Source organism: Rhipicephalus microplus, chromosome 3, assembly GCF_043290135.1.
Source record: "Rhipicephalus microplus isolate Deutch F79 chromosome 3, USDA_Rmic, whole genome shotgun sequence".
Classification (NCBI taxonomy): domain Eukaryota; kingdom Metazoa; phylum Arthropoda; class Arachnida; order Ixodida; family Ixodidae; genus Rhipicephalus; species Rhipicephalus microplus.
The window spans coordinates 2,806,961-2,834,616 of NC_134702.1; the positions used below are offsets into that span (position 1 = coordinate 2,806,961).

Sequence of the window (27,656 nt, forward strand, 5' to 3'; positions counted from 1 at the left end):
CGACGTACATTGACAGCATGTCGGCGATCGTCTTGTTAAGCCGCTCGGTGAGGCCGTTGGTCTGTGGGTGGTACGCTGTCGTCCGGCGGTGGTTTGTTTGGCTGTATGCCAAGATCGCTTGAGTTAAGTCGGCAGTGAATGCCGTTCCTCTGTCGGTGATAAGGACCTCCGGGGCGCCGTGACGTAGGACGATATTTTCGACGAAGAACTTAGCTACCTCGGATGCACTGCCTTTTGGCAGGGCTTTTGTCTCGGCGTAGCGGGTGAGGTAGTCGGTGGCTACCACGATCCACTTGTTTCCGAAGGCCGACGTCGGGAACGGCCCCAATAGGTCCATACCAATCTGCTGGAAAGGTCGGCAAGGTGGATCAATTGGCTGCAGAAGTCCCGCTGGCCTTGTCGGCGGTGTCTTGCGTCGCTGACAGTCCCGACATGTCCTCACATAACGAGTGACGTCGGTTGTAAGACGCGGCCAGTAGTACCTTTCTTGTATCCTCGCGAGCGTGCGAGAAACACCGAGGTGCCCTGCCGTCGGATCGTCGTGCAGGGCCTGCAGGAGTTCTGGTCGCAGAGCTGAAGGCACCACAAGGAGATACTTAGCCCGAAGCGGTGAAAAGTTTTTCTTTTGTAGAAGACCGTTTCGTAGAAAAAACGATGCAAGTGCACGCTTGAATACCTTCGGGACTTCGGCGGTCCTGCCTTCGAGGTATTCTATTAGGGCCTTAAGTTCCGGGTCGGCCCGCTGTTGTTCAGCGAAGTCGTCGGTAGTTATCGTTCCCAAGAAGTAGTCGTCATCCGGGTCGTCGGGTGGTGGTTGGTCGACAGGCGCACGAGAGAGACAGTCGGCGTCGGAGTGTTTTTTGCCGGACTTGTAAATGACAGTAATGTCATATTCTTGAAGTCTCAGGCTCCATCGTGCGAGGCGACCTGAAGGGTCCTTCAAAGTAGCTAGCCAACACAAGGCGTGGTGGTCGCTCACAACTTTGAAGGGCCTGCCGTAGAGGTATGGGCGAAATTTCGACGTAGCCCAGATGATGGCGAGGCACTCCTTTTCTGTTGTGGAATAATTTGCTTCTGCTTTGGATAGCGATCGGCTGGCGTAACTAATAACCCTTTCAAGTCCGTCAGCCCTCTGCACAAGAACGGCGCCAAGACCTACGCTGCTTGCGTCAGTATGTATTTCTGTCTCGGCGAATTCGTCGAAATGGGCAAGTAACGGAGGCGTCTGGAGGCGATGTTTAAGCTCCTGGAAAGCGTGTTCCTGTGGCGTTTCCCACTTGAACTCCACGTCGGCCTTGGTAAGGTTAGTGAGAGGATCGGCGATGCGGGCGAAGTTTTTCACGAACCGCCTATAATAGGCGCACAGGCCCAGAAATCGGCGCACGGCTTTCTTATCAGTGGGCGGCGGGAATTCGGCGATGGCGGCTGTTTTCCGTGGATCAGGACGAACTCCAGACTTGCTGATAACGTGCCCCAGAAACAAGAGCTCCTCATACGCGAATCTGCACTTTTCTGGCTTCAGTGTGAGTCCGGAAGTCTTGATGGCTTGAAGTACAGCTTCAAGGCGCCGAAGATGCTCGTCGAAACTCGAGGAAAACACGACGACGTCGTCCAAGTACACAAGGCAAGTCTGCCACTTCAATCCTGCCAGTACTGTATCCATAACGCGTTGAAAAGTTGCAGGCGCTGAGCAAAGGCCGAAAGGCATCACCTTAAACTCGAAGAGGCCGTCCGGTGTTATAAACGCCGTCTTCTCTCGGTCTCTTTCGTCGACTTCGATTTGCCAATAGCCAGTCTTGAGGTCCATTGACGAAAAGTACTTGGCGTTATGGAGCCGATCAAGTGCGTCGTCTATTCGTGGGAGAGGATACACGTCCTTTCTTGTGATTTTGTTCAGGCGGCGATAATCGACGCAGAAACGTAGGGTCCCATCCTTTTTCTTCACTAACACCACGGGGGATGCCCATGGGCTCTTGGACGGCTGGATAATATCATCCCGCAGCATTTCATCAACTTGTCTCTTGATGGCCTCACGTTCTCGCGTCGAAACCCTGTACGGACTCTGACGGAGTGGTCTGGCATTTTCTTCGGTTATGATGCGATGTTTCGTGATTGGGGTCTGCCGAATTTTCGATGACGACGAAAAGCAATCTTCGTATTGCAGGAGCAGGGCCTTGAGCTGTTCTTGCTTATCGTTCGGAAGTCCGGGATTGACGTCGAAAGCTATGGGAGGGGCTTGGTTCCTCTGAGCAGGTTCCGCAGAATCGGCGAGGGTGAAAGCGCTGGTGGCTTCGACAATTTCTTCGATGTATGCGACCGTTGTTCCTTTGTTCACATGTTTGTACTCATTGCTGAAATTTGTGAGCAAAACCGTTGCTTTGCCTCCCCGCAACTCTGCAATTCCTCTTGCGACGCAAATATTTCGGGTGACCAACAGATGCTGACTGCCTTCAACGACGCCTTCGAAGTCAGGTGATTCAGGAGCGCCGATTGAAATAATGACGCTTGAGCGAGGCGGAATGGTGACTTGTTCTTCCAGCACATTCAAGGCATGGTGTCCAGACGGCGTGCGCGGCGGTAGTGCTTCTTCTGTGGATAACGTTATCGATTTTGTTTTTAGGTTGATGACAGCACCATGGAGGCATAAGAAGTCCATGCCAAGGATGACATCTCTCGAGCAACGCTGTAGGACTACGAAGTCTGTAGGATAAATACGGCCGTTAATGGTGACTCTCGCTGTGCAGATTCCTGCAGGCGTTACGAGATGACCTCCGGCTGTGCGGATTTCAGGGCCTTTCCAAGCTGTCCTAACTTTCTTTAACTTCGCGGCGAACGACCCACTGATGACAGAATAGTCGGCTCCAGTATCGACGAGAGCGGTCACACTGTGGCCGTCGATAAGAACGTCGAGGTCGCTAATTCGCCGTCTCGCATTACAGTTAGGGCGTGGCGTCGGGTCACGGCTGCGTCGGCTTGTTCCGCTGCTTCCCTGTTGCGTCGTCAGGCCACCTTCGGTAAGTGAGCTTTCGCCGTCAGGGCTTTGCCTGTTTGGCGTTGTGTTCGGAAAGCTCCGTCGCGGCGGCGTCGTCGTCGGAGGATCTTCGGTAGTTCGTCGCACAGCAACCGCACCTCCACCGGTTGCTGCCCTTAGTTTCCCGGATACGGGCTAGGAGACCGGCCCCGCGTTGGGCCAGAGTACTGTCGGTGGTGCGGTGACGTGCGGCGGCTGGGCGACGGCGAACGCGAAGGGCTTCGTGGTGTCCACCGAGTTCCTGTCAGGTAGTCGGCGATGTCACGTGGTCGTTCTCCTGGCTGTGGACGCGGTGCGTTGACGGCGAAGCCACGCAGTCCCATCTGTCGGTACTGGCAACGGCGGTATGTGTGTCCGGCCTCGCCGCAGTGGTAGCAGAGCGGGCGATGGTCAGGGGTGCGCCAGACGTCAGTCTTCCTCGGTGCACTGCGCTGGGCCGCTGGCGAACGGTATGACGTCGGTGGGGGTGGTGGCGGTGGTGGCGTCTGTCGACGGAAGTGCGATGGGGCGGCGTTTTGGCGTGGACGGGGAGGAGCGTTGTGGCGCAGTGCAGCGGCGTAGCTCATAGCTTCCGGCTCGGGCAGCGGTGCGTGGGGAATTTGAAGCGATTGCCGAACTTCTTCTCGCACAATGTCGGCGATCGAATCCACTTGAGGCTGCGCCGAAGGCAACAGCTTGCGCAGCTCTTCCCGCACGATCGCTCGGATCGTTTCACGCAGGTCTCCGTAGTTACTGACTTGAGCAGCAGCGCAGTCTGCAGTCAGGCGACGATTATACTGTCTGGTGCGCATGTCCAGGGTCTTTTCAATAGTGGTCGCTTTGGCTACGAATTCTTGGACGGTTTTCGGTGGGTTTCTCATCAGCCCCGCGAAGAGCTCCTGTTTGACCCCTCGCATGAGGAAACGAACTTTCTTTTCCTCAGGCATGTCTGGGTCAGCGTGACGGAATAGGCGGGTCATCTCCTCTGTGAAAATTCCAACCTTTTCGTTTGGTAGCTGAACCCGGGTCTCGAGTAGAGCAGCGGCCCTCTCTTTGCGAGCGACGCTTGCGAACGTTTGAAGAAATGCGCCGCAGAAGACATCCCACGTTCGGAGTGTGGACTCCCGATTCTCTAGCCAGGTCCTTGCGGTGTCTTCCAGGTAGAAGTACACACGACGGAGCTTTTCTTCATTGTCCCAGTGGTTGAGGGCGGCCACACGGTCGTATGTTTCTAGCCAGGTTTCCGGGTCTTCGAACGATGACCCATGGAAAATTGGTGGTTCCCTGGGTTGATGCATGACCATCGTGGGCTGGGACGCTGCGGTTGTCATTGTCGCTGCAGTCGCGGTCATGGCTTTGGTCTTACGTGGCTTGTCGTGTAGAAGCCCGTACTCCGGTGGTAGCCCTTGCTGTCGGCGGCTTGTTCGCTGCTCCTGGTTGGCGTCGGTGTCTTCTCCGTGACGTGGGCTGGGTTCACGGCTTGACGGGGGCGTCCGGTACATGAACGAAGCAGCACCTCCACCAAATGTCACGGGGTCGTGACGTGGCCGAAGACAGGAGACTTCTTGTTGGAATTTAACTGTTTATTTGGGCGAACCTGTGCCCGGTAAACAGAAAGTCCAATTACAGCAGCAGTCTCGCACAGATAGCAGTCTCAAACTGATAGCGGCGAACGGAGCGTCGGCCTTCGATCAACAACTGACAAGCGGCGAAGCGCGTCGGCATTTATACTCCCGCCGTCGAATGTTCTAGTGCTATCGCTGGCGGCGGCGTGCGTTCCAGAACAATCTGTACCATTCGCACAGTGGGCGTGATCTTATCGAAATGATCTACTACAGTCCGGAACCCTCTAGAAAACTGCAGGCGCGGTTTGCGCTGAGAATCGTGTGGTGTTTTGGGACGATAACAAAAACTTGGGAAATGGAACGTGGCAATATATATATATATATATATATATATATATATATATATATATATATATATTATGAAGTCTTGGTAGTCTTGGTAGTCTTGGCTGCGACAGCGTTTATTTGAGGAAAGACCTCGCAAAACGAGCGGGCAGAGCCAGCACACAGACGATGACGATGATGATGATCCAGAGTGGCAATGAGGGCAAAGAGACAAGCGGATGATGGTGATTGTGATCATGCAGGGATGAGGACGATGTAAGTAACAAATGCCCACAATATATTTATATTGTAGTGAAGAGGAATGCCCACTACCGTAGCGACATCGACACGTTGGCGCGATGCGCGAGCTAGGACGGCCTTGTTGCTGCTGCGACGACGCCCGTATATCCCGCCAGCTCTTGCTGCTGTCCTGACGCTGCTACCGCTTTTGGCCTGGCATTTACATTATATTTTGGTGGAGGTGCTGCGTACCGGGACAGCCCCTGGGTGACGAAGCACGGGAGGGTGTGAAGACAGCATCGTCAGGCATGACGGACGGCAGCTTTCGGCTACGCGATTCCAGATTCAGGGAAAACTACAGCAGCCCATATATATAGTTACGGATAAGACGCGACGCCGCATCGACGAGGCTAGAGATGAGATGTATTTAAAACCAGCAGAAAGGGCATGACCGGTTCACCAGCGATCAAGCGGAGGCAACCCTTTGTCCTAGTAAGGCACACACGCGCGTTGCCGCCCAGAATATCAGTATGCGTAATGCATGCACGTAGCATAATTCCCGGCGGCAGAAGCGCCGTCTCGGCGCGTCTAATTGTAAACGTCACTGCGAGAGTTGTAGGGCTTCAAGTGCGCAACATGTACAATATCGGTAGCTTGTGGGGTACATGAAGGCGATGGGGCGACAGGACCGATTTCATATGTCACAGGAGTAACCACGCAAAAGACTTGGTATGGACCTGTGTAGTCAGTAAGCAGTTTTTCTGACAAGCCAACTTGACGGGTTGGAGACCAGAGCAGGACCAAATAACCGGGCGAAAAATGTATGCCGCGTTGTCGTTGATCATAAAAATGCCGTAGCTTCTTTTGACAGATCAGAAGGCGAGTACGGGTGATTTTGCGTGCGTGAGCGGGCCGAGTGATAGCGTCCATGGCATATTCACTGGTCGGTAGTGCAGGGGATGGGATGATGGTGTCTAGAGGCAATGTTGGTTCTCGGCCAAACAGCAGAAAAATGGAGAGTAACCGGCAGTGTCATGGCGCGAAGAATTGTAGGCAAATGTGATGTACGGCAATGCAAGATCCTAGTCCGTGTGGTTGGTGGAAACATACTTAGCGAGCATGTCTGTAAGAGATCGATTAATACGCTCCGTGAGTCCATTGGTCTGCGGATAATACGAGGTAGTCAGCTTGTGCCTGGTTTCACAGGACTGCAAGATGTCGGCTATGACCTTCGACAAAAAGGTGCGGCCACGGTCTGTAAGCAGTTGCCTTGGAGCTCCGTGCTGCAAATCACGTCTTTGAGGAGGAAGTGGGCGACATCTGTGGCACAGTTTGTTGGAAAAGCTTGTGTGATGGCATAATGCGTGTTGCAGTCGGTGGCCACGGCTTTCCACTTATTGCCTGAGGAAGACAAGGGGAAAGGGTCAAGTAGGTCTAAGCCGACGCGGAAGAACGATTCTGATGGAATGTCGCCCCGCCGCGGTGGTTTAGTGGCTAAGGTACTCGGCTGCTGACCCGCAGGTTGCGGGTTCGAATCACGGCTGCGGCGGCTGCATTTCTGATGGAGGCGGAAATGTTGTAGGCCCGTGTGTCCAGATTTGGGTGCACGTTAAAGAACCCCAGGTGGTCGAAATTTCCGGAGCCCTCCACTACGGCGTCTCTCATAATCTTATGGTGGTTTTGGGATGTTAAACCCTACATATCAATCGATTCTAATGGAATGTCAAGTCGTTGAAGGTGTCCGGCGGGAAGCATCGATGGTGTTTTGCAGCGCTGACATTTCTCACTAGCCGCAACGTATCTTCTGAGCGTGCAAGCCCTGGCCAAAAGTAGCGTCGACGTATTCGGTCGTAAGTGCATGACACACCAAGGTGACCGGCACTTGGAAGGTCATGAAGTTTGTGTAGAACTTCCAAGCAAAGGTGTTTTGGAATGACAAGCAGCAGGCCCTGTTCATTCGGCTCAAAATTTTGGCGGTATAATACACCATCGCAGAGCTTGAATGAGCGATGGGACTGATCGGAACATGGTGATTAGAGACTCTCGACGATAGCACGTAAGGACGCATCACAGCGCTGCTCGTCACCGATGCATGTTGTTTGCGAAAGGGAAAAGACGCAAGGGTCGGTGTTGGTGTCAGGTATAGTGTTCGATTCAGTGACCGGGTAGAGGGACAGGCAGTCTGCATCCTGATGTAGGCGTCCAGACTTGTACGGCACCATGTAGGTATACTCCTGCAATCGCAGAGCCCAGCGGCCAAGCCGGCCAGTAGGATCCTTCATTGATGTAAGCGAACATTGCGCATGATGGTCAGTTATTACAGAGAAAGTTGTGCCATATAATTATGGGCGGAACTTTGAGACTTCCCAAACAAGAGCAAGACATTCACGCTCCGTAATGGAATAGCTGCACTCAGCAGCTGTGAGGAGGCGGCTAGCGTAGGCGATAACTCGGTCGTGTCCCCGTTGGCGTTGGGCTAGGATGGCTCCGATCTCGTGACCGCTAGCATCGGTTCGGACATTTGTCGGAGCGGATGGGTCAAAGTGAGCCAACATAGGTGGAGTCATCAGTAGCGTGATGTGATAAAAAGCAGCAGCTTGGTCAGTACCCAACGTAAAAGTGATGTCTTTTTTCAGAAGCTCAGTAAGGGGTCGAGCGATGGTTGCAAAATCTTTCACGAACCTTCTAAAATAGGAACAAAGTCCTACAAAACTCCAGACATCTTTCACTGATTTGGGTACAGGAAAACTGATGACTGCACAAATTTTTTCCTGGTCCGTCTTCACATTTAATTCGTCGACAAGGTGACCCAACACTGTAAATTGCCGGCGCCTGAAGTGGCACTTCGACGAGTTTTATTGAAGGCCTGCAGTACGGGAGATGTCGAGAATAGCCGAAAAATGCTGAAGGTGGGTCTCAAATGTTGGGGAATATACAAGGACATTGTCAAGGTAACAAAGACATGTTGACCATTTGAACCCTTGTAGCAGAGAATCGATCATGTGCTCGAACGTGGCGGGGGCGTTGCATAGCCCAAATGGCATAACCTTGAACTGGTATAGGCGGTCTGGAGTTACAAATGCAGTCTTCTCTTGGTCTTTTTCGTCGACAGTAATTTGCCAATAGCTGCAACGCAGGTCTACTGAAGAGAAGTATCAAGCGCCGTGGAGACAATCGAGAGCGCCATCGATGTGGGGCAAAGGGTAAACGGCCTTTTTCGTGATTCTATTCAGATGGCGGTAATCAACGCAGAAGCACCACGTGTCATCGTTCTTCCTGTTGAGCACAATGGGGGATGCCCAAGGGCTCGAAGAGGGTTCAATAATCCCTTTGGCTAGCATGTCGGTGTCTTCCTATTGAATTACTTTACGCTCAGGGGCAGACACTTGGTATGGTCGACGATGAATGGGAAGAGAATTGCGTGTGTTAATGCGTTGCTTGACGAGTGGAGTCTGGCCGAGTGGACGGCTGTTGATGTCAAATATGTTGCGGTATGAAGCCAGAAGGCGGCATAGCGCGGCTGACTTCACAGGTTTGAGGTCCGGGGCAATCATGGAGCGTAAGATCGCATTGAGGCACGTGACATTCTGCGGGTGACATGGTTGACCGGGACATACGTCTGCCCCAAAACTGGGGATGTGGTCGTCGATTAAAGGTCTTAGCGTGGTGACCGAAATTCCTTGAGGTAGCGCTTGCTTTGTGAAATCGAAATTGATAGCAAGTAAATATGTTTGGTTAGAAACCATGGTTACGACAGATTGTGGGACAGTAATGTCACGCGCCAGGAGAACATCAAAAATCGGCGCCACTATATAATCACCATCGAGCACTGGAGAGGGCGTTGCCAATTCAATGAATGTGAGAGCTTTAGGTGGTAACTGGAGAAGTCAGTGGTGCAGAGGCTGTTCGAGAGTTCAGGGTGAGAATCCAAAAAGAAGAGAAAGTTCTCGGCTGAGAGTACTGGCGGCACAATAGATTAGGGCAGAATATGTCAATAAGAAGTCCATGCCAAAGATTAGGTCGTGAGGGCAATTTTCAAGCGCCGTAAATAAAACGGGGACATGGCGGCCGGCAATGCTAATACGAGCGATACACATTCAAGTGATGGCCACAGTTCCACCATCAGCGACACGGAGTGCTTTAGTTGCTGCAGGCGTGATGACTATTTTAAGTATGCGACACAGATGAGCACTCATCATGGACACTTCAGCTTCGGTATCAACTAACGCCGTTAAAGAAATTACACCTCAATCAAGTTCGAATTAGTGGGGAGCATCAACGGAGGATTTGGATCAGTCGCAATTGATGCAGCACTACCTCTCGGAGCTGCATGATCTAGTTTTTCGTCCGAGAGGATCCATAGTTGACCGGCGATGGATAGCGGCGTGGATTGAGTGATGGAGAATGGTGGCATTGAGGTGACGACGAACGAGCAATGGAGCGGCTGCTAGGGACGTCGGGAGTAGGATACACACAACTGGGCGAATACCAACGGGAGTCGTCGTTAGGGCGAGAAGAGGAAAATGGGCTCCAGGTTGGAGGCATCCAAGTGCTGCGACAGTAGCGGGAGACATGGGCAACTTGGTGGCAGCGTAAGCAGATCGGTTCGTCGTCTGCAGTTCTCCATTCTGTCCGATTGCAGGATCGCGGAAGAAAATATGAGTCATGGCGCGGTGCATTAATGTCATCGGTCGGGAGGCGGGTCGGGAGATAGAGCAGGCCACAGGAAAACCGAGCTTTGCAATTTCTTGCCTTACGAGGACTTGAATAACAGAGACCGCCGGAGGCGTCTGTGCGGCGTCATGGTCGAGTGGAAATGAAGGAAACGGCGCCGGACCTGATGCCTCAAGCTCCCGTCAAACTATACATGTCATGTTCTCCTGCATGGGTGGTGTGGCACTGAGATCGGTGCAGGTAGATGTAACAGTCGTGTTCGGTAGCCGCGTAAATTGAGGCAGGACACGGTGGCTTTTGGCCATTTTGAAGCGGCGGCATTTTTAATAATCATATCGACGGTCGTGACGATAGTGTACACGAGCAAGTTGAAGGCGTTGTTCGCAATACCCTTGAGTATGTGACCCACCTTGTCACTCTCTGTCATTTGCTCGTCCACTTTACGGCACAACGCAAGCCTGTCCTCTATGTATGAGACATACAACTCATTTAAGGGCTGCACACGAGTGGAGAGTTTTTTTCACGCTTCCATTTGGCAACTAGACGGGTCCCCAAAGATGTCGCGTAGTCGCTCCTTGAAGATATTCCAGCTGGTGATTTCGGTCTCATGGGCGTCGAACTAAGCACGTGGGGTGCCGTCCAAGTAAAAGATTACGTTGGCGAGCATCGTGGTAGGGTACTATCGGTGTGTCTGGCTAACAGGCTCGTTCGTACATGCGGAGCCAGTAGTCAACGTCAAACCCAGGTTGTGCAGAGAACGTAACGGGATCACGAGGGTAGGGCATCGTCAGGTATGTAGTGGCTGGAGCTACAGATGGAGATGCTGACGGGTTGTCATTGGTAGCCATGGCTGGAGCCTGAACGGTGCCGCCGCTGCAAAGCTTCAAGGTGAGAACGGGGAACCCACACCTTCACCAAATATGTTACGGATGAGACGCAACATCTTGTCGACGAGGCTGTTGAGGAGATGTATTTAAAACCAGCAGAAATGACGTGACTGGTTCGCCAGCGATTGAGTGGAGGCAACCTTTTGCCTCCTCGTAAGGCACACACGCGCATCGCCGCCCAGAATATTAATATGCATAATGCATGCACGTAGCAATATATATATATATATATATATATATATTATAAAGGAGATTTATTAAGCAGAAAGGTTGACGCTTGGAAGGCTTGGAAGGCGATGCACCAGCCGCAATTTCCGAGCTCGAGCCGCTGCTGCACACTCGATGCTGCTGCCTCTGCGCCGGAGTACTTCCTCTTCTTTACAATGGCCCCACGGAGAAAAAAAGGAGCCATCCTGGCGACTTAGTCCTGTGCAGGCGGCGTTGAACCGTGGTACTGCTTGAGCCTCTGGACGTGTACAACCTCGCGGTTGCGACGTCGCAAGTCTGATGGTGGCGTAAGAGGCTCAATGAGGTAGTTTACTGGCGAAGTTTGTTCGACAATACGATATGGCCCATCGTACTTTGGCAGAAGTTTGGAAGAGAGCCCAGGTGTGCGATGCGGCACTGACAGCCATACAAGAGAACCCGGAAGAAAAACGGGAGTTGAGGTCTGGGCATCATGAATTGCTTTTTGCCTGTTTTGGTCATCGCAGGTAAAGCGACGAGCTAACTGGCGGCATTCTTCCGCGTGTCTGGCGGCGTCCAAGATCGGTAGGCACTCGGACGCGTCTGGTCGATAGGGCAAAATGGTGTCAATGGTGTGGGAGGGGTGACGGCCGTAGAGGAGGTAAAAAGGGGAGAAGCCTGTTGTCGCTTGCGTTGCCGTATTATAGGCGTATGTAATGAATGGGAGAACTAAGTCCCAGTTAGAGTGGTCAGGCGTCACATACATAGACAGCATGTCACCGAGAGTACGATTAAAGCGCTCGGTAGCCCCATTGGTTTGTGGGTGGTAAGCGGTACATGTGCGATGTACAATAGCACACTCGGCGAGCAATTTTTCAATGACCTCGGACAAAAAGGCGCGGCCGCGGTCACTGAGGAGTTCTTGAGGGCCTCCATGACGCAACACAAAATGGCGCAGTAGGAAAGTGGCAACCTCCTGTGCTGTAGCCGTTTTAAGAGCAGCGGTCTCAGCATAGCGCGTTAGGTGCTCGATAGCAACTATTATCCACCTGTTGCCAGTCGGAGTCAATGGAAGTGGCCCATAAATATCTATTCCAACCCGTTCGAAGGGTCGGGACGGGCATGGTAAAGGCTGCAGTTCACCGGCGGAGGCGTGTGGTGGAGATTTTCGGCGCTGACATTCGGCACAAGAGCGGACGAAGTTGCGGACGAAGGTATACATGCCACGCCAGTAGTAGCGATGTCGAAGTCTTTCGTAGGTCTTGAAGACTCCTGCGTGGCCACATTGTGGGTCAGCGTGAAAAGAGGAACAAATCTGCGACCTCAGGGTTCGTGGAACGACGAGCAGCCACTTGCGTCCCTCTGGTGCGTAGTTACGTCGATAGAGAAGCGTGTCACGTATCGAGAAGTGTGGAACTTGGCGCCGAAGCGTTCGCGTCTTTGGGAGTTCAGAAGTGTCGGAGAGATGATTGAGGAGAGACGCAGTCCACGGGTCATTGCGTTGTTCGATAGCAATGGTGTCAAAGTCAAGCGATGACAATGTGGAATCGCAAGCGGAGTCAGCTGTGGCATTCTGGGACAGGGGGGAACGGGAAAGGGCGTCGGCGTCAGCATGCTTCCGTCCTGACCGATAAACCACGCGTATGTTGTAATCTTGAATTTTCAACGCCCAGCGAGCGAGGCGGCCAGATGGGTCTTTTAACGTCGAAAGCCAGCACAGCGCGTGGTGGTCGGTCACGACGTCAAAAGAACGACCATATAGATATGGGCGAAACTTTCCAAGGGCCCACACAATGGCCAAGCACTCCTTTTCTGTGACGCTGTAGTTGCTCTCAGCCTTGGTAAGTGTGCGACTGGCGTATGCCACGACGTATTCCTGATGTTCCTGTTTACGCTGTGCGAGCACAGCACCCAGGCCTACACCACTGGCGTCGGTGTGGATTTCAGTGGGAGCTTCAGGATCGAAATGGCGTAGAATGGGTGGCGTCGTAAGAAGCCGTCGCAGGGTGGTGAAAGCCTCGTCGCAGGCAGGGGACCACGATAAGAGGTCTTTACAGCTGCTGAGAAGTTGCGTGAGAGGTGATATAATAGACGCGAAGTTTCGGACGAATCGCCGGAAATACGAACACAAGCCGATGAAACTTCGAAGTTCTTTGATGGTGGCAGGTTTAGGAAACGCCGTAACAGCTCGCAATTTCTCGGGATCCGGGAGGATGCCTTCCTTGGAAACAACGTGGCCCAAAATGTTCAGTTGACGCATGGCAAATCGACATTTTTTGAGGTTTAATTGCAAACCGGCGTTAGTTAAGCAAGTAAGGACGTGCTGAAGGCGACGTAAGTGTGTGTCAAAGTTAGGGGCGAAGACCACGATATCATCGAGGTAACACAAGCATATCTTCCATTTTAGTCCACGCAGGATGTTGTCCATCATTCGTTCGAACGTTGCAGGTGCATTGCAAAGTCCGAAGGGCATGACGGTGAATTCATATAAGCCGTCTGGCGTGACAAAAGCGGTTTTGGGGCGATCGGCCTCCGCCATAGGCACCTGCCAGTAGCCTGACCGCAAGTCTAACGAGGAAAAGAACTCGGCACCCTGCAAACTGTCCAAAGCATCGTCAATGCGCGGTAGTGGATAGACATCCTTCAGCGTGATCTTGTTCAATCGCCGGAAATCGACACAGAAACGAATAGAACCGTCTTTCTTTTTGACGAGAACCACCGGAGACGCCCATGGGCTCTGTGAAGGTCGAATGACGCCTCTGCGAAGCATGTCGTCTACTTGGTCAGCAATGACGCGGCGTTCTGTAGCGGACACGCGAAATGGTCGTTGTCGCAGCGGTGAGTGTGACCCAGTGTCGATGTGGTGTTCTACTGCTAAGGCACGGCCGAGAGATGTTTGTTCAACGTCGAAAGAGTGGCGGTAGCTCTCAAGAATGGTGAGGAGTTGTGAACGCTGCGAAGATGTCAAATCTGCAGCGATGAATGGTTGAAATATGTTTGCCGACGTTGAGTCAGGCGCTGAGACGACAGCCAGTTCACAGACGGAGGTAGAAGGCACCTCATCGGGGACGGATATAATTCTGGAAGAACTGATTGTCTCGACGTGGCCAAGGCACTCGTGACAAAGTAGGGATAAAGACGACGACTCATGATTATAAACTGGCATTGTGGTTGACCCTTCTACAAGATCGAGAGCAGCAAAAGGCAGGGGGAGGGCTCTTCGGGCAACGAATATTGGAGATGGTGTGAAGAAGACCGTGCCGTCGGATATGGCGCTGCATGAAACTGGCACGAACGCAAAAGAGCATGGAGGGATGTAGGTGTCATCGCTAACGACAAGTTTAGCGGCAAACTGGGTGTCGACGGACCCTTGGTCATCCAGTGAGCAAAATTCGACCTCAGCCCTAGCACAGTCGATTACGGCGTTATGACGCGACAAAAAGTCCCATCCCAAAATAATATTATGGGAGCATGATGAAAGAACCACGAACTCTATCGTATACAGAACGTCCTGAATTGTCACGCGGGCTGTACATACTGCGGTCGGTTGAACAGGTTGAGCACTGGCTGTGCGAAGTGATAATCCGGAGAAAGACGTCGTAACCTTACGAATTGAGCGACAAAGTCCAGCATCTATAACCGAAACAGCTGCGCCGGTATCTACAAGAGCGACAGTAGGGATATTTTCGACGAACACATCAATAACATTGGTAGGTGACAAATGAGGACTTGGGCAAACCGAAACTTGCGCAGTTCTTGCCTCAGGAACTGCGTCGTCTAGTTTTCCTCCTCGTTAGGTGCGGGCCGTCGACGCATAGGAGAAGGCGAGCGGCGGCGTGGAGAGGGCGAGCGAAGACGTCCCGGCCGAGGGCGGTGGTCGTCCTGGTAGCGGGCTGGCATTGGAGTGGAGGAACCGTATCGCGCGTTGGATTCAAGCGGGAAGAAAGGCTCATGGCGGTTTTCATTGGTGATATGCGTCCGGCGGCGGCAATACCTTGCGACGTGTCCGGGGTATCGACAAGCGTAACATATCGGGCGATTATCGAGGGTGCGCCACGGGTTGGCGGTGTTAGTGCTGGTCCAGTGAACTGGAGCTGGGGGATAGCTCGCGCGAGGCTGGAACGGAGGCGCAGGCGCCTTGCGAGTTGGCATGGCTGCAGCCGCGGCGTAGGTGAGAGGAGCAGCCACCAGATTAGGCTCGCGAGCAATTGGTAAGGCTTCGGCGACCTCTCCTTGAATGACGTCACGTAGAGACGATGGTAAAGTTGTGGTAGCTTCTGGTGTGAAAGGCACCAAGGAAAGCTGTCGTGCAACTTCTTCGCGGACAAATGCTTTTATTTCGGCTATTAGTGACGCGTGGTCATGACCACTGATCACGCTAGACAGCGATGCCAAATCGTGCGCTGGAGGACGTCTTGTCAGAGCTCGCTGCTTCCGCAATTCATCGTAGCTTTGGCAGAGGCTAATCACGTCGTTAACAGTGGTCGGGCTTTTCGCCAAGAGCATTTGAAAAGCGTCGTCGTCAATCCCTTTGACGATGTGCTTACATTTTTCAGCTTCCGTCATTTCGGCGTTCACGCGTCTGCACAAATCGACGACGTCCTCTATGTAACTTGTGAAGGTTTCACCCGTTTCTTGTGCGCGTGTGCGTAAACGTTGCTCGGCACGAAGTTTTCGGACGGCAGGTCGATCGAAGACTGCTACAATCGACGTTTTAAATTGCGGCCACGTTCGGACATCTGCCTGGTGGTTTCTAAGCCAAAGGCTGGCTACACCCGCGAGATAGAACGAAACGCGTGTCAACTTGTCCGCGTCCGTCCATCTGTTTAAAGCGCTCACCCGTTCGAAAGTCGACAGCCACTCTTCAACGTCGTTGTCATCTGTTCCACTGAAGATTGGAGGCTCCCGCTGAGGAACACTGCCTGGACAGGTGGCCGGAAGAGACGGAAGCGTCTGCTGATCGGCGTCCGGCATAGCAGAAGGTAGCCGTCGAGAACGGAGTTCCAGGATGGTAGCGGGAAGGTGTAAGGGACGGTACCCGGCACGGCTCCACCAATTATAAAGGAGATTTATTAAGCAGAAAGGTTGACGCTTGGAAGGCTTGGAAGGCGATGCACCAGCCGCAATTTCCGAGCTCGAGCCGCTGCTGCACACTCGATGCTGCTGCCTCTGCGCCAGAGTACTTCCTCTTCTTTACAATATATATATATATATATATATATATATATATATATATATATATATATAAAACCTCTTAACAAAAAAAATAATGAAAATATTCGCAAGAATTTGACTGAGGTTTCAAACTCTTATCTCTTATATATTTTACAATGTCAAATCTGTGATGGAAATATGTCAGTGCAGCCGTGGTTGACCCTGGCTGAAAACACTTTCGTGTTAAAAATTAGGGTGAGTTTGTATGGATGAGTATTCTTTTTCGAAATGCTGATCTGTGGTAGAAGGTAAGCGCAGCATGTTCTATTTTATTCTCACAATGTGTTTCAGCTCTGTGCAGATCTCCGCATCATGCCAGAGATGTACCTCCACTTCAAGGAACTGCTGATCAATGAATACGAGAAGCTGGGCTCACTGCGCCTTGCCAATGCTCGAGCAATCATCAAGATTGACGTCAACAAGACAAGAAAGCTCTACGACTTTCTTCTGGCTGAAGGCGTTATCAAAAAAGAAATTTGTTAATTCAGAAGGGCTCTAGTTTGTTGTGGAGTGTGACCCTTGTTTAGGCACGATATTGTTTGAGGCTTCATTTCGATCAATGAGAGTTCAACCAGTCGTACTGAAAAAAAAAAAGGTGGGGGCGGGGGTGGAAGACGGACAAATTCTGCTGAGACAGGACACGAAAGGAAGTTGCGGAATCATTCCAGGGCCACAGTGGCCGTGTTTCTTTGGAAGTGGAATGTTATAATTCTGTTTATTTTGCGATTGTTTGTTCATGAAAGGGGACCTGCGACACAAATAAACGTGTCGGTTTCATCGCTTCTTAAACAGTGTAACGCACTGATATCCTCGTGCAAGTAGCAACGCCAAAAATAAAGCAGTTATAATTTTATTTCTACGGATGAACCTCACTGGTTGTATAGACGGATGCTATAAGCGTCCCCTTTATGACAGGGCGGTGAAAAGTGTCATCTGGCTCAACAAATAAAGGAAAAAAAAGTTTTTTTCCTTTTGAATTTGGCCTAATGCCTTAATTGTCTATTGTGATGAAGTCTAACCATCTCTTACTTAGTTCTGTCATGGGCATGTTCAGCTTTGCATTGTCATCCATAAAACCCTAGGCTTCATGTTGGCTTGTGCCAAAGCGTACGTCTGAGTGTATATCTCCACATTCAATCAGAACATGCTCCGTTTTTTTCTTATCTTGTCCCCCAAATATGCATTGTTCTTCTTTACAAAATTTTGCTTTATAGCTGCGTATTCTAGGGCAACCTGCCCTCGCTTGAAACATTAAAGTTCTTTGACTTGAATGCCTCAATCCTTATTACATTACATTTTTGCCTGTTTGGTAGTTACTCAGAGCCATTTTTTTCCTCTGTTGGCGCCATCAAGCAAATTTTCTCGGCCTCTCTGGCTTTTAGTTTAACGCTCTTTGTTGCCATACTGCTTACACTGCCTGCCGTATATTTACTAGTAAACTTTTTTTTCTCCACTGTGTGTCAACGCTGTTCCTATACAAATAACGGAACACTTTCTCTGCCCATCTAATCTCTTTCCATGGTTTAGCATCTCTTCAAACCTTATTTTGCATGTCTATGCAAAACAACACTACTGTTTCTGAAGCTATTGAGCTTGTCTTGAGAAAAGTAGTGGCTTTAGATGAAAGCATTGATGAGCATATTTTTATCAATGAGCATGTTCTTATGTGTGATGCTTGGAACACCCACATTCATATTTCACGCAAGGAAAGGGGTCGAACTCTACCTATGCATAACAATCTTCACATGAATAAAATAAATCGGAAAATGAGTGCCGAGAATGTGGGGTCTGCTCTCATGAGTGTGCTTCTTTTTAAAAGCCAGCGAAACCCTTAGTGGGTGTGTATGCTTGCGAGGAAAACACCAAAAAGAAACAGAATAAAGTAGACTGTATTCTTGTCTGCCATTTGACTTCTTATTCTAGACAGTTCCTCCCGAATTCCCGCCATAACATTTGAAAACCACGTCGGTAACACGAGGCGGGTGCACTTTGGCTCTCGTATCTTGCCTATGCCAAGATGGCCGCTGCGCGCACTTGGCTTCACTGCGCCCCGTTGGCATGTATAGGAGGCCTTCACTTCGGCAAGATTTATTTGAACCTCCTTGGCCGGGACCATGGAAAAAAACATTACCGGAAGTGCTGCACCGGAAGTCTGCTGGGGTAGGCTGTACGGCGTGAGCCAGTTTGTTTACAAACACCGAAACCGTCTCTAGAATGTTCTTGCCTGCCGGATGAGCGTGAAAAATCCTTCGTCTACAACGGCGCCACTTATCTAGGGAGTCACTACAATGAAGGGAAACGACAAGACGGTTGGCTACCATGTCACGGTGAGCACCTATAGCGTCTTTACAGTAGCAAAAGACGATTGAAGTTGTTTGCACTCTCGTAATAGTATAGCGGTTTGGAGCGGTCGTGTAGTGGCAGACGATTTTTTACGGGGGGGGGGGGGGAGGGGGAGTTCGCAGAATTTATAACATCGCTGTGACTGTTTCACTTCGCGTTCATCGCAGCTGTATCATCGAAAATGCAAAGTTTATGTTCCGGCTGTCAAGATTTTATAATGGAGCTCTGAAATAATGTAATTGCTCGCCATTGGAGCCAATGGAATAGTTCTGATTGGAATAGGATTGCTTCTTGCTTTCGTTCCTCGATCTATCTTGTTTGGTTTCTAATAAATATTGTGTTGGTATTAGTTGATATTCAAAGCAGATATATGCAAGCACACTATGCACGACATACATACATGCATGCGTGCGTGTGTGTGCGTGTATATGCATTCTTACTGATATTCAGGCACCTCTAAGCCCGGAGTATGGTTTTGTTAAAAAAAGCAATCGCTTTAGGCAATTTGTACACAAGTCGTAGCGCTACCTATTCTTAAATTAAGCTGCTGTAATCCTTCCTGCCGAACGTCTTTGATTTCGCATGTCTGTGCACACATGATAAGTAATGATGTACTCACCGAGGATAATTAGGCCATCGTGAGCGAATTGATTGGAAAGGCGGGTGTTCATCATCGACATGCATTTACGTAGTTTTCACGTGACGTCACATCCGCGGTGCGGGGCTGTCGTTGGGGAGTCGCCGCAATAACCGGGCGCCTCCGAGCACACACCGTAGTGGCGTAGCCACCGTAGTAGCCTATCCAGCGAGTGTGTGCGTGTCACGGCACGTTCTGATGGCGTGTTAGCATGCGACACTTGTGACCAAAAATGAATTTTGTCCCAGCTACTTTGACGAGCCTGCAGGGCCCACCAGGGCATGTTATGAAGCTAAAATTGCCATGTTTAGTGGTGTGGGCCCATAAAAGCTGCGCATAGGAAGAGACGCGACCCCGGACACTGAGGTACGGCAACTAACGATGCACGTGGATATTAAATGTTACCTCACCCTGGAGACCGCCAGGTGGCGCCGTTTTGTTTGGCTGGCCGCATACAGTGCTCCGCTTTCATGTGTTCTTGGCCCGTTACCGGGCCCCGCCCGTGTCTGGACAAGCTCACTATTCCTTCTAGAAGACTTCTGGGACACGCAGACACCATCTGGGCCCCAGTCTGACTCCAGGCTGGCCCTCTAGGCCCCTTCAAAAGTACGAAGCGGCGCGGCGCTGCGCTAACCCTAACGTGCCGCGCTTGCACCTCCACGATGCAGCGTCCCCCCCAGCACTCGACACCAACAACAACTGACGCCCTGTCGGTAAGCCCAGCCTCCTCCGGTCGTACCGTTGATACAGCCGTGCCTCCGCTGTCAACATCTGGCAATGTCACCAGCCCTGCGCCGACAACAATACAGCAACAGGCAGCGTTCCTCAACAGCGCGCACGGTCCAGCAACGTGCAACGCTGGTGGCGTCTCTGCTACTCCCAGCTTGATAGCTATGCAAACGCCGCAGCCCGAGAGCCGTATTGCAGCGTTGATGTTGCAATCAACCACGCCTGCTGCTCTCCCCACCTCATCTGCGTCTGGCCTACCCATTGGAAATTCCGAGTCTGTCGACAAGCGCGTTTCGACGAGCATCGTTCCTTCCATCACCGAAGTTTTGCCTTCCATCACTTCAGCTGATGACTTATCGACGGAAATGGACTTCATGGCGTCGCAGGTCAATGACCCTGATTCCTGACCCTGATCCTCACTTCCTCCGCTTATGGCGACATCATCAACGTTTGAAACGCGCTCTCCGCTCCCAGCCACACAACGTCCAACTTTCCTTCCGAATTGATGCTCTGCGGGCTGAAATTATCGCTTACGGCACTTCTCTCGAGCACTCTCGTTGAAACACGTTGTGTGACAGCCTTGACTCCGCACTATACTCGCGCTCTACATGGTCTCTGTTTAGGTCTCTCTTAGGTACCAAGCCTGCCATTGCTCCCACCCTAGCTAAAGCTCTCCCTCAAGGGACTCCATCTGATGTGTGTTTGAAAATTTAAAATCTCTGTATCTCCCACCCCCCCTCACACCTTCCTACCCAGATTACTGTGGCGAAGCTAACCCAGACCTGGACCCCCTATTCACGCTCAGGGAGCTGGAAGCTGCCTTAGCCACTCAATCTACCCTCTCGGCACCCGGTGAGGATGAGATAACATATACTACACTACGTAATCTCCCTGACAACGCGAAGGAATTTCTCTTACACACATTCAACGAAGCATGGAACAGCGGCTGTCTTCCAAGCTCTTGGACATCCTCTCTAATTTGCATGATTCCGAAGCCGGGCAAACCTCCATCTCTCTCTAACCTTCGCCCTATCTCTTTGACGTCATGCGTTGGCAAGACTCTTGAGCGAATGGCCTTGACTCGACTGTCTGATTTTATTGAGGCGAAAGAGTTTTTCCCTCCTTATCTTAATGGCTTCCGACGCCACGTTTGTGCGCAGGACATGTTCCTTGTTCTTCAGCATACTTTTATTTCACCTTCTCATAGTCAGATCCATGCGCTTGTAACCGTCGATGTACGGAAGGCATTCGATGGCGTGAGTCATGACCACATACTCGCTCAGCTCTCCTCCCTGTCATGTGGCTCCCGCATGTATTCTTACATCCGATCATTTCTTTCCAATCGAGTTGCTCGCTTTAGAGTCGATACTCATTTGTCTAACCCACACTCCCTCACCCGCGGCACTCCTCAAGGTGCCGTCTATCTCCTACTCTATTTAATATGGCTGTGGCCCCCTTTGCCTCCCAACTGTCCCAAATACCTGACCTCCACCATATTTTTTATCCAGACGACATCACTCTCTGCTGTACGTCTGGATGTCCCGGCCACGTGCAGGATACTTTGCAACGTGGCCTGGACCTTATCGCTTCCTTTCTCGCTACTACTGGCCTGTCCCTTGCACCGGAAAATGTGAACTACTTTTGCTAAACCGGTCTGCGTACCAGCACTCCCACAATACCCTCATCTCCCTACATATTTCTAGCTCTCTCATCTCCACTGTTCAGCAATGCACAGTTCTTGGCTTCCTTTTGCACGCGACAAAGAACGCGCAGGCCCTACATCACGCTGTGAGGACTTGCCACTCGGTGACCCACCTCCTGCGACGCGTTGTCACTCGGCAGTCGGGGCTCCACGAGGCTCATGAGTGCCGGGTTGCACATGCGCTTGCCCTTAACAAGTTCTTGTACTTTGTACTCTACGTTCATTTCACCCAAACGCAACTCATCACACTCGAAAGAGCTCTATTAGGCCTGTACAAGGCAGCTCTAAACCTCCCTGTCACTACCTCTACCACTAAGCTCTTTGCCACAAGCCTCTTCCATCCATTACGTTCTCTTATTTCTCTGCACCACGACTCTCAGATTGCCCGTCTTTCTCTCACTCATCAAGGCCAATGGCTATTAGCCCAAGCCGATATCCCTTACATTCCCGTTTCCGTTCCCACCTTGCCTTCTGCCGCTAGCACCGCTGCTTCTAACCTTCGCATTCTTCCCCTCTCATCTAATACGTCTGTCGTTCTTCACGCTGGCCGGCGTCATGCGGCAGCACAGCATAATTATCCTCCTCTCTCTACACAGGGAGTTGCCTACACGGATGCCTCATACATGGCTCCTCGGGGCTCGTGTGTCTACGTTATCTACCATCCACACCTTTCGGCACCTGACACGCACACCAGCGGGCCATACTTACACCCGCCAAATGTACTTTCGCTCGAGGTCCTTTCCATGGTCCACGCCATGCAGTTATTTTCCTCACTCCCTTCTCTCCCCTAGTATACGATTTACTCCGACTCTCACGCCGCCATTCGTCACATACAGAACACGTTGCCCCCTGCTCTTCACCGGGAGGTCGAGCGAGCGGCCTCTGCTCTTCAACCCTCCACTGTCTTCCTCCGCTGGGTTCCTGGGCATTCGGGTATTAACGGCAATGAGCTAGCTCATCAGCTTTCCCACGATATATTGCACCGGGCACCGTTAATTCCCTGGCCCACACCTTCGGAAGACAGTGAGAGCTCCGCGAACAACGATGGGCAGATCTCCTTGCGTCACACTATCAAGGAGGTATATCTCCAGCTCCGGCTCGACAAGCGTCTTTACCCTCCCCCTCATCCATCACTCACTGCGCTCGAGGCTCGAACTCTACGGCACATCCAAATGAACTGCCTGATAACCCCCTCTCGCCTTTTCCTTTATAAATATAGGTCTAACCCCTGCTGTCCTAATTGCATCTCCCCATACGCTGACCTGTCACACTGCCTGTTTTACTGCCCAACTACTCGGCAATCCAGCTATTACCCTCCCCCATCCCTTTCCATCACCTCCTGGCTCAACTGGATTGGCACCGAATGGGAAGAAGAACAGCGTCGACTGGTCGCACAGGCGGTCGAAATGCTCGGCCTGTAAATTCTGGCTGAATAAAAGTCTATTACTACTACTACTACCTCACCCTGTCTACCAGCTACATTTCCTTACAGCAGATGAAATCGTAAAAGTCTTTAGATGCGCACAATTATTTCACAAGTGTGTTCGTGAAGAACATGGCAGCGAAGAAGTTATTGTCACAGCATGTCGTCGTGTTGGCCAAGGTAACACTGCAGCCCAGGCCGCTCCTGTGAGTTTGTGTGCTTATGCATGAAAAACAAACAAAGCATGCGAATTTTTTTTCGCGGTGGTGTAGTGTTTATGGCGCTCTACTGCTAACCTGAAGGTCATGAGATCGAATCCTGGCTGCATTTTCGATGGAGGTGAAAATGTTAGAGGCCCGTGTAATTAGATTTAGGTGCACATTAAAGAACCCCAAAAAGTCGAAATTTCTGAGCCCCCCACTATGGCGTCTCATAATCGCGTCTCAGTTTTGGGACGTTAAACACCAGACATTTTTTTTTAGCTTCGTAAGGGCATGTACGCACTACCCGCGCCAGCTTTAGTGTAAAATCGCAAAACGTGCATGTAAGTACGTTCCTTCTTAGCAAGTGACAGTGTGAAACAAAAATAACCGAGCGTGAAACAGTGTGATAGTAAACGTGTAAAGCAAGCTAAAATTTGTTGCTTTAGCAGAAACCCTAGTGGCAACATTTTAAATTTGCCATTTTCATGATGAACGTATTGAGAGTCCAACTAGCATGCTACCATCTCCTAATGGCACGTTTCTACAAGCCTAAATGGACCATTAGTACTGTCATGCTCTTAACCCCGTTAAGAGCATTAACCAGCGTTTATGTATTTAAGATTCTTAATTCTGATCCGTTTCTAGGTCAACCACTCCCAGCGTTTGCGGGAACCACCTTTGAAAGCATGGGTCCTCGTGGATGGTGATGGAAGCATCGTGACAGCCCACTGCACCTGCATCTCATATTGGAGCAATACTCTCTGCTTTGTAGACAGCAGTGAGAGTGCGCAATGCAAAAACATGCACAGAAAAAGAAAATTCATGGCTGCTTGCTAACAATTCCACTGCAACTTTCAAACGGCTACATGACATAGATTTTTCGTCTCAATCGAAAAAGAAACGGATCGACATATTTCACCTGGCAAGCACGCGAACACCACCTGGACACCACAACTTTCCCCGGATATTATATCACTGCAAGAAACCTGGCTTTCAACCAGCCAGAAGTTTTACCTAAAAAATTATCGGCTATTTCGAATGGACCGACCTAGCAGAGGTGGTGGGCTTGCTGTCTTGATAGCAACTAAGTTTAGTCACAAAGCTACGATCTCTTATCGTTGTGTGACTCCAGATTGTGAAATTTTGATAGTAGACATAATATTACCAGACGCTTCTCCCTTGTCGTTTGTAAATGCGTATTTCCCAGCCGGGGTGCAAGACACACGAAGTCTAGACGATATGTTCTCTGCCTGCAGAAAGGATATATTAATCACTGGAGACTTCAATTCACATCATGTGGCCTGGGGTTTTAAAACAGATTTAAGCGGAAAACGATTGTGGGGATGGGCTATTGACAAGAATTTATCTTGTTTAAATTCGCAATCTGCTACTTTTGTCCGAGGTCTCTCTAAATCTGTAATTGACTTGACATTTTCAAGCTCATCTTTAAATATATGTTCGTGGCAAACTTTAGACTGTGCTACTAACAGTGACCACTTGCCTATTAGTTTGGTACTGAACTTTCCAAGAATACATGTCGCCGAAAAGGCCCGCTCATTCCTCAACTATAGAAAATTAGAAAAAGACTTGAGGGCTACTTTTGATCACCACAAAGACATACAAGGTGACATTAGGGCTATGAGTCTGTGTGCAGTGTTAAAAAGATCAGTAAAAGACGCAACGTTTAAATTAGACTCAACCACAAGAGGTTCTTTTAGTCCATGGTGGACTGAAGAGTGCACGAGGAGCTATAGAAAACGGAAAGCTGCATGGAAACAACTGCTGGTCAACCAATGTCCAAAAAATTGGTGTGATTATAAATTCGCAGCAGCAGACTTCAAACGCACAGTAAGTACAGCAAAAGATGGTTATAATATGAAACGACATGAGTATCTTTCTAGGGCTAAAAACAAAAAAGCGCTCTTCAGATTTTTAAGATCTCAAAAGATGTTACCACCCGCTGAAAATATTGACTCTTCTGTTCTTTCCCCCCGTGAGCTCTCTGATTTAGTAGAAAATATTGCGAAAGGGCTCCAAGATAGATTTATGTCAACTATACCACTGCACATTGTGAACCCAATGGCAGGCGTGGATTTCGAGGAGGTTACTTTAGATAAGCTGGCAGAGATAATAAGGCACTTATCGCCTTCGGCACCTGGACCAGACGGGGTAACAAATTCAATGATAAAAATAATATTCGAGATTTGTCCAACTGAAGTACTTAATCTGGTGAATTTTTCTTTGACAAAAGCTTGGATACCTGCGGAATGGAAGCTGTCTAAAGTGATTCCACTTCTTAAAAAGCAGGAAAAAGAATTCGCCTTGGACAATGTAAGGCCGATATCACTCACGTCAAATCTGGTTAAGCTAATTGAAAGAGTTTGGAATGCCCGGGTAATGAAATATATTAATGATAACGCAATATTAAACCCCAGTCAAATTGGTTTTAGATCCGGTTGCTCAATATGGTGTGCGCATGTTGATTTAGAGAGCCGAATACAACTGGCTCGGCGTCGGCGCCAGTACTGTGCTTTAGTTACTTTAGATTTGGCTAAAGCGTACGATAGGGTTGAGCATCCAATTTTATTAAAACAGATGGAATATCACCACTTTCCCAACTACATCACTGCGTGGGTGTCGGAGTTTTTAAGAGGGAGAGAATATTACTGCTTTAAAGATGGGTAGTCATCGAATAGATATAAGCAGACACGTGGCGTACCACAGGGGGCTGTCCTGTCGCCAGTTTTATTTAACATTTTCTTAAGCTCCATTCCATCAACTAAGGATATTCAGTTATATGTGTACGCGGACGATATTGCTTTCTTCGCAAGCAATACCGACCTTCAATCATTATACCAGAGTCTACAAAATTATCTCAATATGATAGAAAGATGGCTTAAAAATATTCATATGACCCTGAACGTAAAGAAAAGTGTGCTTCTTGCATTCTCTTTTCTGCAGCCTATCAACATCTCGTTAATGTACAGTAATGAGCTCATTCCGCAGGCGAATTCCCTTAAATATTTGGGCATCATATATAATGACAAATTAAATTGGAGAAGTCACATTGATGATGTGTACTCCAAGGCAACACGGACCATGGGGTGGCTACAGAAGCTTGCAAACCGTAAAGCGGGTTTAAGAAGAGATGTGATAATAATGATATATAAACTTTATGTGCGGCCCATCATGGAATTCGGATGTGTATTATTTTCTGGCAGCGCAGCTTATAAAGTGAGACCGCTAATACCGCTGGAAAGAGAAGCGTTGCGTTTGTGTCTGGGTATACCAAAGTTTGTTGCAAATAACGTGTTGTATATGGAAGCTCGCCTACCTTCTCTGCTAAATAGGTTTAAAATTCTTACTGTGCAAGCATTCTTAAAGATATACAGTTCACACCAAAGACTCTCATTTTACGCTTTCATTCAAGAACCGACTTTATTTTTTGAAACCCATTGGTCGCGACTACACGCCCCGCAAATAGTATTTGCACAAGCGCTACTAAAGCAACTGAATGTAAAAATTAGACATATTGGTCCAATACACAACCTAAAGTCAATGCTTAGCATACAATTCGATGATATATTTCCTCATAACGTGAAACAATTGGCATATAGGTATTTAAATGACCAGTTAGCAGATTATCTAGCTCACCTAGAGATAAGCAATATCATAGCGACTGATGCATCTGTGTCAAAAGAAAAGGCTGGGGTTGGCATCTTCTCTCCTTCTTTGGACTGGTCCTTTTCGATTCGACTCCCAGAGTATACCCCGGTATTCATTGCAGAATTATTGGCCATTGTTATTGCCCTACGCAAATTACCCTCAAGCGAATCATTAGCAGTTATCATTACAGATTCGTTATCAGTTTGTAATGCACTTTCTGCGGCAGTAAATTCAGAGCTGATGAATACATTTCGGCATTTAGTACCGAAAAACGTAAAAAAACTGCATTTGCTATGGGTACCAGGCCACCGCGGATTATATTTGAACGAAATGGCGGACTCTTTAGCAGCAGTATCCCTGGGTGGGCCCACCATCCCAATTTTGCCAGATACGGCTTACGTAACCGCGCTAAGGTTCCGAAATGCTTGGCTGCAATGGGGAAAAGGTAATTTGGATAAATTAAAAGATTTCGAGCATTTGAGCTATTGCTGGAATAAACAGTGGTGTGTATCTCGCCAGTTAGAGGTCACTTATACCGGATTGCGCTGTGCAGTTCCACAACTAAATTATTACCTTAATAAAGCTCGGCTCAAGGCCTCACCGCTATGCATTTGGTGCAACGAAATTGAAACAATTGAACATTTATTTTTATTCTGTCATCGTTATTGTTATCAGAGAAAAAGATTTTTAGTAGCCCCATTACAAAAGCTAGGAATTCAAGTAAATCTACCAGTAATTTTATCACTTGGCGGAACTTCATTTGGTTACTGCCACAGGGATGTATGCTCCGCTGTGTTTGACTACATCAACGCAACTAAAAGATTACCATGCTAGTGAACCCCTACCTTTTCAG

The 27,656-nt window shown here is 49.7% G+C and overlaps 1 protein-coding gene across 3 annotated transcripts in view; it reads left to right on the forward strand.

Annotated features, from left to right (window-relative positions):
- Positions 1–18,005, forward strand: part of LOC142803572 (transcriptional adapter 2-alpha-like) — a 160,922-nt gene extending 142,917 nt beyond the window's left edge. For all 3 annotated transcript variants that reach the window (XM_075888728.1, XM_075888729.1, XM_075888730.1), the window contains one exon: positions 16,392–18,005. In XM_075888728.1, the coding sequence (XP_075744843.1) occupies positions 16,392–16,583 (192 nt within the window). In that variant the 3' untranslated portion in view covers positions 16,584–18,005. The remainder of the gene's footprint in view (positions 1–16,391) is intronic.
- The last annotated feature ends 9,651 nt before the right edge of the window (positions 18,006–27,656 follow it).